General features: G+C 42.1%; 1 protein-coding gene across 5 annotated transcripts in view; it reads left to right on the top strand.

The window, feature by feature from the left end:
- ilf3b (interleukin enhancer binding factor 3b) overlaps window positions 1–14,817 on the top strand; it is a 71,623-nt gene that overhangs the window by 44,455 nt on the left and 12,351 nt on the right. For 4 of the 5 annotated variants that reach the window (XM_080216690.1, XM_080216686.1, XM_080216687.1 and 1 more), the window contains 7 exons: window positions 2,847–2,954; window positions 7,699–7,904; window positions 10,087–10,227; window positions 10,410–10,547; window positions 10,649–10,786; window positions 13,152–13,314; window positions 14,436–14,546. In XM_080216690.1, the coding sequence (XP_080072816.1) occupies window positions 2,847–2,954; window positions 7,699–7,904; window positions 10,087–10,227; window positions 10,410–10,547; window positions 10,649–10,786; window positions 13,152–13,314; window positions 14,436–14,546 (1,005 nt within the window). The remainder of the gene's footprint in view (window positions 1–2,846; window positions 2,955–7,698; window positions 7,905–10,086; window positions 10,228–10,409; window positions 10,548–10,648; window positions 10,787–13,151; window positions 13,315–14,435; window positions 14,547–14,817) is intronic. The other variant, XM_080216688.1, reaches the window with a different exon arrangement.

Raw genomic sequence — 14,817 nt, 5'->3', positions numbered from 1 at the left:
ATCATGTCTCACAAATTTGAGTTTTTTTTGAAGGGGTAACCAAGAAGGTAAATGAGGGCAGTGCAGTTGATGTTGTCTACGTGGACTTTAGCAAGGCCTTTGACAAGGTACCACATGGTAAGTTGTTGCATAAAATTAAATCTCAAGGGATTCGGGGTGAGGTATCTAAATGGATACAAAATTGGCTTCTTGACAGAAGCCAGAGGGTGGTTGTAGAAAGTTGTTTTTCAAACTGGAGACCTGTGACCAGTGGTATGCCTCGGGGATCAGTGCAGAGCCCACTGTTATTTGTCATTTATATTAATGATTTGGGTGAGAATACAGGAGGCATGGTTAGTAAGCTTGCAGATGACACCAAGATTGGTGGCATAGTGGACAGTGAAGAAAGTTATCTCCAATTGCAGCGGGATCTTGATCAATTGAGCCAGTTGGCTGACGAATGGCAGATGGAGCTTAATTTAGACAAATGTGAGGTGATGCATTTTGGTAGATTGAACCAGGGCAGGACTTAATCAGTTAATGGTAGGGCATTGGAGAGAGTTACAGAACAGAGAGATCTAGGGGTACATGTTCATAGCTCCTTGAAAGTGGAGTCACAGATGGACAGAGTGGTGAAGAAGGCATTCGGCATGCTTGGTTTCATCGATCAGAACATTGAATACAGGAGCTAGGATGTCTTGTTGAAATTGTACAAGACATTGGTAAGGCCACACTTGGAATACTGTGTGCAATTCTGGTCACCCTATTATAGAAAAGGATATTATTAAACTAGAAAGAGTGCAGAAAAGATTTACTAGGATGCTACTGGGACTTGATGGATTGAGTTATAAGGAGAAGCTGAATAGACTGGGACGTTTTTCTCTGGAGCGTAGGAGGCTGAGGGTTACCTTAGAGAGCTCTATAAAATAATGAGGGGCATAAACAAGGTAGATAATCAATATCTTTTCCCAAAGGTAGCGGAGTCTAAAACTAGAGAGCATAGGTTCAAGGTGAGGGGAGAGATCTAAAAGTGTCCAGAGGGGCAATTTTTTCACACAGAAGGTGGTGAGGGTCTGGAACAAGCTACCAGAGGTGGTGGTAGAGGCGGAAATAATTTTATCTTTTAAAAAGCATTTAGATAGTTACATGGGTTTGATGGGTATTGATGGATATGGGCCAAGTGTGGGCAATTGAGATTAGCTTAGGGGCTTTAATAAAGGACAGCATGGACAAATTGGGCCGAAAAGCCCGTTTCCATGCTGTAAACCTCTATGACTCTTTAAGTGCTTGTGTTTTGCTCATTAATTTTTAAGCCAGCTTTAATTACTTAAGAGAAATATTGGTTGATTGGAACAAATAGTGATAAGTTAGCAGTTAAGAATTATATCTTGTTATGTTTAAATATTGTTCAAAAGTTAAGCTAATTCATTTGTTATAGCTAAGCTGTAATAAGTAAAGTTTGTTTTGATAAAGCTCCCTCGTTTGTCAGTAGAATTGTGCCTGGAATGAAAGATTCTATTCTCTCAATGCCGAAATAGAAAAGTTGTTGAGGTCTAATATAGCTGGGGTTTCTGATCTGGTATCCTACTGATGGTGACTCCTTACTATGGGTTTATGAAGCAAAAGTGCTCTGTTGGTACAGCTGAATTCCTGAGTGTATGGAAGGCGCAGCTTGGATATACGTGGGAAACCAGGGGAGATAAACATCAGACGAGAAACTGAGTCTAGGAGTGGATCCTTGTTGAAGATGCCCAAATGAAAGCATAATTTGGGAGGATGTACCAGGGCAAGTTCTTCAAAAGTGGAGATTTAAAACCCAAGCTAACAAGAGAGTTTCTGTGAGAGCAGTTGGCTTACAATGTGACAAGCTTCTTGGGGGAGTTGATGAGAAATCCATGGAAGATGTTTTGGGTGTGGTGCATTTTTCAAAGTAATGTGTGCCTGATCACAGGTTGCCTGCATACTAATATAAAATTAATTTTGTGACTTATCCTTACAAATCTGTATATATCTGTAAATGTATAGTTGGAGTGAAGGATTTGTGTATTATAGTTCTTGTTTAATGAATGTTTTATTCCTTTGTTAGAAGTTCATCAGCATCCTCTGTTCAGTAGCTATCCTCAAAATAAAAGTTAAGATCTGTCAAGTAAGTTCCACCCTGAGATCTAACTTGTCCAGTGGTAACATCAGCTGGGGTTGTAACAATAGCTCTACCTCCATCTCTAGCTCTTAATGTACCTATGGGCAGCACCATCCTGACCTCAGGTCTGGGCCATGTGCCTTCATACATCACTGAGCAGTATTGTACTCAGAGCCACATTAGCTCTGTGTATGTACCAAACCCTTATGCTGCAATCTCAATCTCCTTTTTAAATTTTCGTTTCCCTTCTACTGCAACTTTGGTTTTCCTCCCTATCCAATTTGCATTGAATTACACTTTAGAGATCTGAGTGCATAGGACAAAAACTTCCTTCCTTTTGAACAGTGACTGTGAGGAAATCATCCTTTGGGTCATCTATAACACATCCCACATAATTCTATCACAGTATGTACACTCACTATCTTTCCCAAAATTGCTATCCTGGGAATAGCAAAGTGGACTAATTGTTTATGTGTGTATCAACAGGAGGCGTCTGGGAAATTTTTCTCCTATCCTGTAATCAGTGAGAACTAATGTAGGAGATCCCTCTGGCCCTGATTAATTCTGTGGATTAGTTACCTAAGGTATCATAAACCAAGGGCAAAAGGACTCTTTCAGTATTCTGTAATAAGAAAACCGCCTGTGCATGTGGATCTGTTGCTTTTTTAGTATTTGTTGTGATCCGTTTACCGTGCCTGTTAACATTTGATGCTGTTGAATTTTTCAGTTCAAATTCCTCCGAGTGCATTCAGCACACCAGTGAAACGACCCATGGATGAAGACTCTGGGGAGGACAAGTCTCCCATCAAAAAGAAAAAGAAAACTCAAAAAAAGGGCAAGTTGCTGATTTACTAATGCTGCTTCCTCAAGGCGAGATGGGATAAATGAAAATTACACTTGAATAGAAAGTGGAGTGTTGCAGCATCAGACAAAGCATGTTGTGTCTAATATTTATAGAAATGAGGTATACTTGCTCAATTAATGAGGAAATTTTAGCAGAAAGTGAAATGTTACTATAAGGTAAATAAGATTGGTGTGTTCCTGGTGAAGATGTGGAATTGGAATGTGAGTAACTCGAGGAAGGGCAGGACTGGGTGCTAAATATTCTTCTGTACAAAGTGCTCAGAAAAGATAGGCAAGAAAGAAGAGGGCAGGGGTGGTGATATTGATTTAAGGATAACAATGTAGTAATGGAGAAGAGGACAGTCTAGAGGCATCATGGGTGGAATCAATTTAGCTAGAGGTAAGAAACAGAAAAGTTACAGTGCCTGATATAGTTTATAGGCCACCAACTGATGGGAAGGATATAGAGAACAAATCTGTAAGCAATTACTAAGAGGTGCAAAAATTGTAGAGTACTTGCATTACGGGAAGCTATCCAAACATGGTGGGAAAGTGGCCGTGTAACGGGAAGAAAGAGATGGTCAAGAATTCCTAAAGCGTGTTCAGGGGAGTGTTTCCAGTCCATTGCGAAAGGATGCACTGCTAGCCATAGTTATTGGGAATGAGATGGACCAAGTGTCAGTAGAAGAACGTTTAGGGACAGTGATCGTTACATCATAATGTTTAGAATGACTGGAGACGACAATGAACTATCCAATGTGAATAATTAACCAGGAGAAAGCCAACCTCAGTGGGGCAAGACATCTGCCAGAATAAATTGGAGCCAAAAGTTGGCATGTGAAAAGGTAGCAGAATGATGGGCCACTTTCAAAGAAGTTTGGACACAGTCAGAGTATGTTCACTCAAAAGGGAAAGGTAGGGTAAATAACTCCAGAGCCCCCTGGATATCAAGTAGGTAGAAATTAAGATAATAAAGAGAAAATGTGCCTATTGCAGTGCAATTGTGAACCACGCTGAATGCAAAAGGAAGGTGAAACAGCAAAAAGAGAACTAAGTATGAAGAGACCAACAGCTAACACAAAAGGGAATTCCAAAACCATCTATTTATGAATTAGAGGCACATGGTAAAATGTGGGGTAGGGCCAATTAGGGACCAAAAATGAAATGTACACGGAGAGATAGTGAATACTTTGCATTTGTCCTTACCATTTGTCCATGGTGAAAGCAGGGAATTCAGTCATGAGAAAGGTTTAAAATTGCTAAGGAGATTGTATTAGATAGGCTAACTGTGCTGTAAGCTGACAACAGGACTGGATAAAATGCATCTAATGATATTGAGGGGAATGATAAAATTGCAAACATTGCACCCTTATCCTGGCACCCTTTTCTGAACAAGCCTAGTAATTAGAGTAGTCAGTTTAACTTTGTTGGGGAAAGTTCTAGAAATTATAATTCAAGACCGAATTAATATATGGACAAACAGGAGAGCCAGCATTGATTTTCTTTTAGGGAAAATTGTGTTTAACTAACTTGCTGGAGTTTTTTTTTGAAGAGGTAACCAAGGCAGTTGATAAGGGTAGGATTGCTGATGCAGTGTATGTAGATTTCCAAAAGGCATTTGACACAGCACTGAACAGTAGGTATTGTGAGCAAAGTTATAGCTCATGCACTAAAAGGGACAGTGGCAACATAGATACAAAACTAGCTGAGTGATAGGAAACAGATAGTAATGGTCAGTGAATGTTTTTGAGGCTAGAGGAAAGTTTGTAGTGGAGTTCCCTATGGTTGGTATTGGGATTCTTGCATTTCCTGATGTATGTCAATTATCTAAATCTGGTGTACAGGAAGCAATTTCAAATTTGCACACAATACCAAACTTGAAATTATTGTAAACTGTGAGGGGGCCAGTGTAGAACTTCAAAAGAACATAAGAAATAGGAGCAGGAGTAGGCCATCTAGCCCTTCGAGCCTGCCCCGCCATTCAATAAGAGCATGGCTGATCTGTCGTGGCTCAGTTCCACTTTCCCGCCCTCTCCCCATAACCCTTAATCCCCTCTCTTATCAAGAACCCATCAACCCGCTTCTTAAAAATATTTAGCGAGGCAGCCTCCACCACTTCAACGGGCAGAGAATTCCAGAGATTCACCACCCTTTGAGTGAAGAAGTTCCTCCTCAACTCCGTTCTAAACCGCCTCCCCTTTATCTTGAGGCTGTGCCCCCTAGTCCTACTGTCTTTTTTGAGCGGGAAGAGTCTCTCCACCTCTATCCTATCCATCCCATTCATCATCTTATACGTCTCAATGAGATCTCCCCTCATTCCTCTAAACTCTAACGAGTACAAGCCTAGTTTATTCAGCCTCTCCTCATAGCTCAATCCCCTCAACTCCGGTATCAGCCTAGTAAACCTCCTCTGCACTCCCTCCAGGGCCAAAATATCCTTGCGCAGGTGCGGCGCCCAAAACTGCACACAGTACTCCAGATGCGGCCTCACCACTGCCCTATACAGCTGCAGCAAGACCTCCCTACTTTTATATTCAATCCCCCTCGCTATGAAGGCCAGCATCCCATTTGCCTTCCTGACCACCTGCTGCACCTGCAGGCTGGGTTTTTGTGACTCATGCACAAGGACCCCGAGGTCCCTCTGCACCGTCGCCTGCTGCAGTTTTTCGCCACGTAAGTAATAGTCCTTCCTACCATTCTTCCTACCAAAGTGGACCACCTCACACTTGCCAACATTAAATTCCATTTGCCATTTCCTGGCCCATTCGCCCAGCCTATCTAGACAAGTTGGTAAATTGAAGGTGAGTGGCAGATGAAGTTCAGTGCAGAGAATTGTGAGGTGAAACATTTTGTTAGAAGAATATGGGGAAATGATATGAAGTGAAGGGAGTGCAGGACAGAGACCTGGGCCTGCATGTCTTATCAGTTGTTAAAGGTGGCAGGACAGGTTGAGAAGGCAGATAATAAAGCTTCATTAATAGGGACATCAAGTACAAGAACCAAGAGGTTATATTGAGCTTTTATGAGACACAAGTTGAACCTTCTGGGTGCCAAATTTGGGGAAGGATGTGAAGGCATTGAGAGAATGCAGAAGAGATTTACAAGAGTAGTTGCAGCGGTGAGACATTTCAGTTACGACAGATTGGAGAAGTTGGAGATTTTTTTTGTTGGAGAAAAGCAGGCTGAAAGATTTGGTACTTTAAAATCATGAGAGGCTTGACAGAGCAAATGGGGGGAAGCTATTCCCGTTGGAGGAAGGATCGAGAACCAGGCAGCCCTGCTTTACGGTAATTGGTAAAAGGAGCAAAAGCAATATGAGAAGAAACTTTCACGCAGCAAATGGTTTGGGTCTGGAATGCACTGCCTCACAATCTGGCGGTGGCAGGCTCATTCGAGGCATTCAAGCAGAAATTAAATTATTATTCTAAAAGAAGTATTGCAAGGTCATGGGGAAAAAGGCAGAAAAAAGTACTAGGTGAAATGGTCATTTAGAGAGCTGATGAAGACATGATGGGTCAGACAGCCTCCTACTGCAATCTAATAGTTCTGTAATAATGTTCTGTTGAAAACATGTTGATCTCTACTGAACCCTTTTAGGAACAAATGATTTTGAGATGCTGTCCACATAAAATGATAGTGACATTATATGCCTGTTGCTTCATATTCCATTTGATTGGCACTGCTGGGAGTCTGATTGCTGTTGTAAATTTGGAGGCCTTTCAGCCATTACATGGAACTCAAAAGAGAAAAGATTTGTTCCATACTTATTTATGCAATTAAGTTAATTTTAATATGTTTCCACTTCTGCGCAAGGATATTTTGGCCTTGGAGGGAGTACAGAGGAGGTTTACTAGGCTGATACCGGAGTTGAGGGGATTGAGCTATGAGGAGAGGCTGAATAAACTAGGCTTGTACTCGTTAGAGTTTAGAAGAATGAGGGGAGATCTCATTGAGACATATAAGATGATGAATGGGATGGATAGGATAGAGGTGGAGAGACTCTTCCCGCTCAAAAAAGACAGTAGGACTAGGGGGCACAGCCTCAAGATAAAGGGGAGGCGGTTTAGAACGGAGTTGAGGAGGAACTTCTTCACTCAAAGGGTGGTGAATCTCTGGAATTCTCTGCCCGTTGAAGTGGTGGAGGCTGCCTCGCTAAATATTTTTAAGAAGCGGGTTGATGGGTTCTTGATAAGAGAGGGGATTAAGGGTTATGGGGAGAGGGCGGGAAAGTGGAACTGAGCCACGACAGATCAGCCATGCTCTTATTGAATGGCGGGGCAGGCTCGAAGGGCTAGATGGCCTACTCCTGCTCCTATTTCTTATGTTCTTAGTGTTACTGGTTGTCGAGCTATGGTCCTATTGAACCCAGCAGTCCGGTATACTTTGCTCGTGTGACCATTCAAGTCTTCATTGGTGTCTTCAGACTATTTTGTTGGAGTGGGGTCATTGCAACCAGGCCCTGAGAATGCCTTTAGTTGGTAGCTGGTTTTGATATTGGGTTGTGATTTTGAATAGATAGCTTGCTGTTTTTTGTTCCCTAGCCAAAGAATTGCTGCAGTTAACTGTTCCAGGTTATGCTGGCCTTGTTCAAACAACTTGCCATAGAGCAAGCTTAGTATCATTAATGGAGGAGGGTATATCTAAGGACTATTGCCTGTAAGAACCATTTATAAAAGGGATGTTGGATTTGTCTACAAGCTTTGGATTATGCCTTAAACTTGGTTTGTGACTGACAGCAGCAGAGGAAAAGGTCGAACCTGCCCAAGCAATGAATGCATTAATGAGACTTAACCAACTGCGACCTGGTCTTCAATACAAGTTAATATCCCAGACGGGCCCTGTCCATGCTCCTGTATTCACCATGTCTGTGGAAGTAGATGGAAAGAGCTATGAAGCATCGGGGCCATCTAAAAAAACTGCCAAGCTGCATGTAGCAGTCAAGGTATGATACCTTTGTTTTATTTAGGGCAAGGATGTTAAATTGTAAATGTCTATTTACCTCGGCTGTTGTCCTCTCTCTCTCTCTCTCTCTCTCTCTCTCTCTTCCCCGCCCCCCGCCCCCCCCATGCCAAACAGAGCAGGAGCACTCCCGTCACTCCTTGCTAGCCACCTTCACCACTTTGCTTTTTTTCTACCTTTTCTAAAACCTACTGAGAACTCAACTCTGGGCAAACCTTCAGGACAGTAGAAGTGTCTCAACACCAGGTTCAAGTCCAACAGGTTAATTTGGTGGCACAAGCCACAAGCTTTCGGAATGCTGGCAAATAAACCTGTTGGACTTTAACCTGGTGTTGTGAGACTTCTTACTGTGCTTATCCCAGTCCAACGCCAGCATCTCCACAACATGGCAAACCTTGACACCCTTTTCTCCAGACTCATTTGCTCCTCTTTTAAAGAGCACTTTTTAAAAAGTTTCTCTGCGTCAGATGTATTGTGTAGGTGGCTCTTCAATTTGCACTGAATGACTGGACGTTTGATAAAGATTTCAGGCCAAGTTGATGAGCGTTTCAGCTCTCATTCAAGTGTCAGTTTGTGAAATGGAAGGGTATATTTCATTATTCATATTTGATCACAGGATTCAGAACACAATGCAGAATTAGTCCTCCGTGCACGTTCCAATGAAGTGAGGTCATTAAACAGTTTTTAAATAAACGGTTGCATAAAGTTAAAGCTCATGGGATCCAGGGTGAGGTTTCTAAATGGATACAAAATTGACTTCTTGACAGAAGCCAGAGGGTTGTTTTCCAAACTGGAGGCCTGTGACCAGCGGTGTGCCTGAGGGATCAGTGCTGGGTCCACTGTTATTTGTCATTTATATTAATGATTTGGGTAAGAATATAGGGAGCATGATTAGTAAGTTTGCAAACTTACACCAAAATTAGTGGCATGGTGAACAATGAGGAAGGTTATCTCCAATCTTGATCAGTTGGGCCATTGGGCTGGCGAATGGCAAATGGAGGTTAATTTAGACAAATGCGATGTAATGCATTTTGGTAGATTGAACCAGGGCAGGACTTAATCAGTTAATGGTAGAGCATTGGAGAGAGTTACAGAACAAAGAGATCTAGGGGTACATGTTCATAGCTCCTTGAAAGTGGGGTCACAGGTGGACAGAGTGGTGAAGAAGGCATTCAGCATGCTTGGTTTCATCGGTCAGAACATTGAATACAGAAGTTGGGACGTCTTGTTAAAGATGTACGAAACATGGGTAAGGCCACACGTGGAATGCTGTGTGCAATTCTGATCATCCTATTATAGAAAGGATATTATTAAACTAGAAAGAGTGCAGAAGAGATTTACTAGGATGCTACCGGGACTTAATAGATTGAGTTATAAGGAGAGGCTGAATAGACTGGGACTTTTTTTCACTGGAGGGTAGAAGGCTGACAGCTCTATAAAATAATGAGAGGCACAGACCAGCTGGACAGTCAATATTTTTTCCCAAAGGTAGGGGAGTCTAAAACTAGAGGGCATGGGTTTAAAGTAAGAGATACAAAAGGTTCTAGAGGGACAAGTTTTTCAGAGGATGGTGATGTCTGGATCAAGCTGCCAGAGGTAGTAGTAGAGGCGGGTACAATTTTATCTTTTTAAAAGCATTTAGATAGTTACATGGGTGTGATGGGTATAGAGAGATATGGGCCAAATGCAGGCTATTGGGATTAGCTTAGGGATTTTAAAAATAAGGGTAGCATGGACATATTGGGCCAAAGGGCCTGTTTCCATGCTGTAAAGCTGTATGACAGTTGTGAGATTGCATTAATATGGAAGTTACAGCCATGAGAGCAATATTTCATTTTACTAAATTGATATCTATAAATATTGTCTCGCCGCAGCTGTCTGCCTTACTAGTGAGAAGGATCTGCTAATGGACATTTGATTGGTTAAAGCTGATAAATAGAAAACTCGCAAAGCAAATGTGGAAGCTGGATAAACTCAGCAGGTCTGGCAGCGTCTGTGGCGAGAGAAACACAGTTAACATTTTGTGTCCATGTGACCCATCTACAGAACAAAAAGAAATATGTTGTTCTTGTTTTGGCAAAGAATTAAATTACTGGATATGATACTTTCCATTTTTCCACCTGTTCCATTTAAAACTGTCAATTAACCCACTTGTTTTCGGACAGGTTTTGCAGGATAAGGGACTCCCAACTGGAGTGGAACCTGAGAAAGTTGAAGAAGCTGTAGTTAAGATTGAACCCAAGCCAGTTGCACCAGCTCCCGCAGCAGTGACTGTCAAGGCAGTAGCTGTAACTCCAGAGGCTGAGGTACTGTATGGCAACAGCTTTAACATAAGCTCCATGTGATACAGTTTTCAGTAGCGGTAAAGGTTCGCTTTCGGGAGTACAATTCACTCATTTGTACAAATGATGGGGAGCCAGACTCACCAGAGATGAATAACTACTGAATTCTTCATTTGACTGAGTATATTCCTGTTTTGTCCATTCAGAGTACACGGCAGCAAGGTCCAATTTTAACCAAACAAGGAAAGAATCCAGTTATGGAGCTGAATGAGAAGCGAAGGGGACTGAAGTATGAATTAATATCTGAGACTGGAGGCAGCCATGATAAACGTTTTGTTATGGAGGTATGGATTGACTTGTATGAGCTATGCTGTTCTTTGGGACATGTAAAATGTTTCTGAGAGTTGTTTAAATCTAATTAATTTATTTTATTTCTTTTCCTCAGGTTGAAGTTGATGGACAGAAATTCACTGGGTCAGGCTCCAATAAGAAAGTAGCTAAAGCACACGCTGCACTGGCTGCTCTGGAAAAACTTTTTCCCCACCAACCTCCTGTAGAAGTCAAGAAAAAGAGAATTGTTCAGGTAGGTCCTCTTTTAAGATTCTGTCTTTATCGTCAATGCAAATGTGGACTAAGAACAGGCTGGCAGTGTCAACTTCGTCCTTCCAAGAGACAATATACAACCTTCATCATCATGGATTTGTCCTAACTTGTCTTTGCTCTTTTGTTGGGATAATAATTTTGTGCTCACCTGAGCTTAGACCAGGTGACCACAGGAGAGCATGTAACTGCACCCAGCTTTGCTTATCGCTGTATTCCTAAAATAGTTAATGGTATTGTGTTCCAAAGCAGAAAGTCAACCACCTTTTTTTTTCACCCCAAAGCTAACCATACCCATGAGGTTCCTGGTCTGATCACCAAGCTGTGGTCACCTTAATCTGGGTGATAATTCCTCCTCACTTGTTAACCTCTACTGAGATAAATTGGGATTAGATTCCCATCAATGGCCTTGTGATCAAATAACTACCTGATGCTTGTTGATCTAGGCTCCTTCATGAGTTAATATCCATTAAAAGGAGATTGAACTATCACCATCAGGAAAATGCACAAGGGACAAAAGGTATAATGGGAAGACAAAAGAACGAGTAGAATACTTTTGTTTTGCAAGATGTATAGAATATAAAAGTGGAGATACAATTGTGCATCGCTTTATAGAAGGATACAGTTCGGTGCACCATGCGGGTTTAGGTACACAACATGGGCAAGACGTTTAAGGTTGTAGACTGGGTGAAACTCAGATTCATTAGGATGCTGAGGAAATTTAAATGCAAAGGGTTGAGAAGATTAGTGTTTTATTGTTAACAGTTATAAAAGAAGGGGAACAAATAGACAATAATAGACTTTTCCAATGGTTAAGAACCTCAAGCAAGGTGATGTAAGATGAAACAATATAAGAGATGTAAGGCAGAGTGAGAGGTTGAAGTGAGGCCTTGCAGTAGTTGGGTAAAGCGGGGCAGGCTCGAGGGGCTAGATGGCCTACTCCTGCTCCTATTTCTTACGTTCTTATGTTCTTAAAGGAACAGAATTGGGAGAGAGTAGAAGCTCAGATTTAGAGTTGCTGCTTCTGGAGGATAAGACTGGCTGGGTCATATCACCTTATAGAATCTATGGCATGGAGACACTGGTCTGACCAAAAAGCCCATCTAAGCTGACCCTATTTGACTGCATTTGGCCCATATCCCTCTAAACCTTTCCTATCCATGTATCTGTCCAAATGCCTTTGAAATGTTGTCAATGTCCCTGCCTCAACCACTTCCTCCAGCAGCTCATTCCACATTCTTACCACCCTCTGTATAAAAAAAAAAGCTTTGCTCCTCAGGTTCCCATTAATTCTTTCTCCTCTTAAACCAAGGCCCTCTAGTTCTCGATTCCTCAACCGTGGGAAAAAGACAATGCATTTGCTCTATCCATGCCTCTCATGATCTTATACATCTCTATAAGATCACCCCTCAGTCTCCTACGTCTGTGTTAGGAAAATTAAAATTCCCTACAATGACAACCCTATTACTCCTGCAGGTCTCTCCAATCTCCCTGAATATTTCCCCACTCCCTGCCATGCTCCTGCCTATCATCTATTCAGCTTGTTGTTGCTGAGAACTGCATCTCCTTTCAGCCCCTCATTTGCTCCCCTGCTGCTGAGGATCCCATTCCTCTGCCAATCTAGTTTGAACCCTCCCTTGTAGTACTAGCCAATTTGTCCCCCTGGGATATTGGTCTCCCTCCAGATTCAACCCATTCCTCTTAAACAGGTCACCTCTGCCCCAGAAAAGATCAAGAATCTGAATCCCTGCACCAATTCTTTAGCCGTGCATTCATCTGCCATGTTCTCCTGTTTTTACTCTCTCTAGCACGTGGCACTAGAAGTGACCCAGAGATTACCACCCTCGAAATCCCGCTTTTTAACCTTTTTTTTTTCTAGTTCTCTCCGAACACTCCTCAGGATCTCATCCCTATTTCTATTTACGTCATTTACGCCAACATGTATAATGACTTCTGGCTGCTCACCCTCCCCCCTTCAGAATGTTCTGCAGCCGCTCCAAGATATCCTTAACCCAATATTTAATTGGTATAAAATTTCAGTGAAGTGCTAAAAGATTGGCCAGTTTACAGTTGGTGTAACTTTGAGTTGTTAGCCTTTAAAGGAACCTTTTAAATAGCAAAAATAAGATCAGGGTCTAACCACTGTGCCTGGACTGTGCTTTGTGAAACCAAACCAAGTGTAGATATTTAGGACTTAGCTTCTGCAATGAGGAATATTTGATTTGAATAGATCCACTTTTTTTTTCATGCAACTGCAAGCTTATTCCAGGAAGGACGTTCGCTTATATTGACGTAATTAAAACTTGCAGCACTGAGATACAAAGTAATGCATATATCTCTCCAAACAGCCTCAGCAGCACAACATGGGATTTAGTGGTGGTATGGGAATGGGAGTGCTCTCTACTGGTCCCCCTGCAGGTCCTCCTGTGCAGAGAGGTAGAGGCCGAGGTCGTGGCAGAGCTGGCAGAGGTGGTTTCAACGCATCCAACAATTCTGGTTACTTGTCTTCTGGTAAGAGTTTTTGATTTTCCTTTTCATTTTTCTATTCATTAACTTTGTGTGCATGCACTGTATCTTGTGCCTCCAAACATCCTGCGCTTCCTTCTGAGACCATGCCACATTACATCGTGTCTTCCTGGCTGTGTACCCTAGCCGGCCAATAGTTCGCCTCCACGTACCTTTTTGAGAATGATCATTTGAAATCCTGAAACTCTCCCCCGACAGCAGCCATCTTGTGGTATTCTTCACATGGTTACATTGATGGCAGTTTTATGCCAACTGGAGACCAGAAGAGAATGAGCAGCCTCATTCCCTGTCAGTTCAACAGTAAAATGAGGAGCCAACACTGACAAGGCGATGTAAAGAGGATTTGTAATTCACGTGATCTTCATTCTGCCTTTGCTTCTTAGTCCCTAGTGAAATGTTTATAAAAATGATAGTTTTGGCCTTGCATCTGGGTTTCTAAATGTTTAATTCTGATAGAATGAATGTTGAGTGTTGTCTGTTAGAATCATAGAATCCTTCCAGTACAGAAGGAGGCCATTTGGTCCATCGAACCTACACTGACAACAAATCCACCCTATCCCCTAACCCCACATATTTACCCTGTTAATCTCCCTGAAACTAGGAGCAATTTAGCATGGCCAATCAACCTAACCTGCACATCTTTGAATGCTGGGAGGAAACCGGAGTACCTGGAAGAAACCCACGCAGACACGGGGAGAATGTGCAAACTCAATACAGACAGTGACCCAAGCCAGGAATCGATCCTGCATCCCTGGCATTGTGAGGCAGTAGGGCTAACCTCCGTGCCACCCCCTGTGAAGGAATGTTGACACTCCGGTTTATGTTGTCAGGATTAGTGCCTGTGTAATTGGTGGATTTGCTAATATATCATGGGAACACCTTTATCTACAAGTTCCCCTCCAAGCCATATACCATCCTGACTGGGAAATATGTTGCCTTTTCTCCTCTGTTATTGGATCAAAAAAAAATGCTGTTCAAGTGCCTTGGGGACAGTCATCAAAATTTGCTGTAGATTACTGGAGCACAGAAATGGCCTTGAAGTACTGTACCTTATCAATCGCATACAGGATGGGACCTTTGTGTGACAAGTGTTCTTCCCTTCCTAGGGACTGGCTATGGCGGAGGAAACTATGGATATGGTGGTGGCAGTGGAGGTGGAGGAGGAGGGGCTGGTGCCAACTATGGTTATGGATCCTCTAATTCTTCTGGTGGATACGGTAAGATTTAATTGGAAAGTAGATATTGCTGACAATATTGTAGGATTATATACTAAATATTATTCTTGAGCAAGTTACTACGATTCCTTTAGGGGCCCGTGTGTTTGAGAGGAGAATAATGAAACTGAATAAACTGCCTGTACCTGTTCCCTAAAAAGGCATTGGCCTTCAGCTTAAATTTGTAAACCTGGCAGCATGCTTCAACTTTGATTTGACTAAATATGACAAAAAAGTGATAAAGATTTATAAAGTCCTGTATATCATGTGTGAA

Source organism: Carcharhinus amblyrhynchos, chromosome 33 (genome assembly GCF_965287045.1).
Source record: "Carcharhinus amblyrhynchos chromosome 33, sCarAmb.v2.hapA, whole genome shotgun sequence".
NCBI lineage: Eukaryota > Metazoa > Chordata > Chondrichthyes > Carcharhiniformes > Carcharhinidae > Carcharhinus > Carcharhinus amblyrhynchos.
This window is presented reverse-complemented; position numbering and strand designations above follow the sequence as displayed.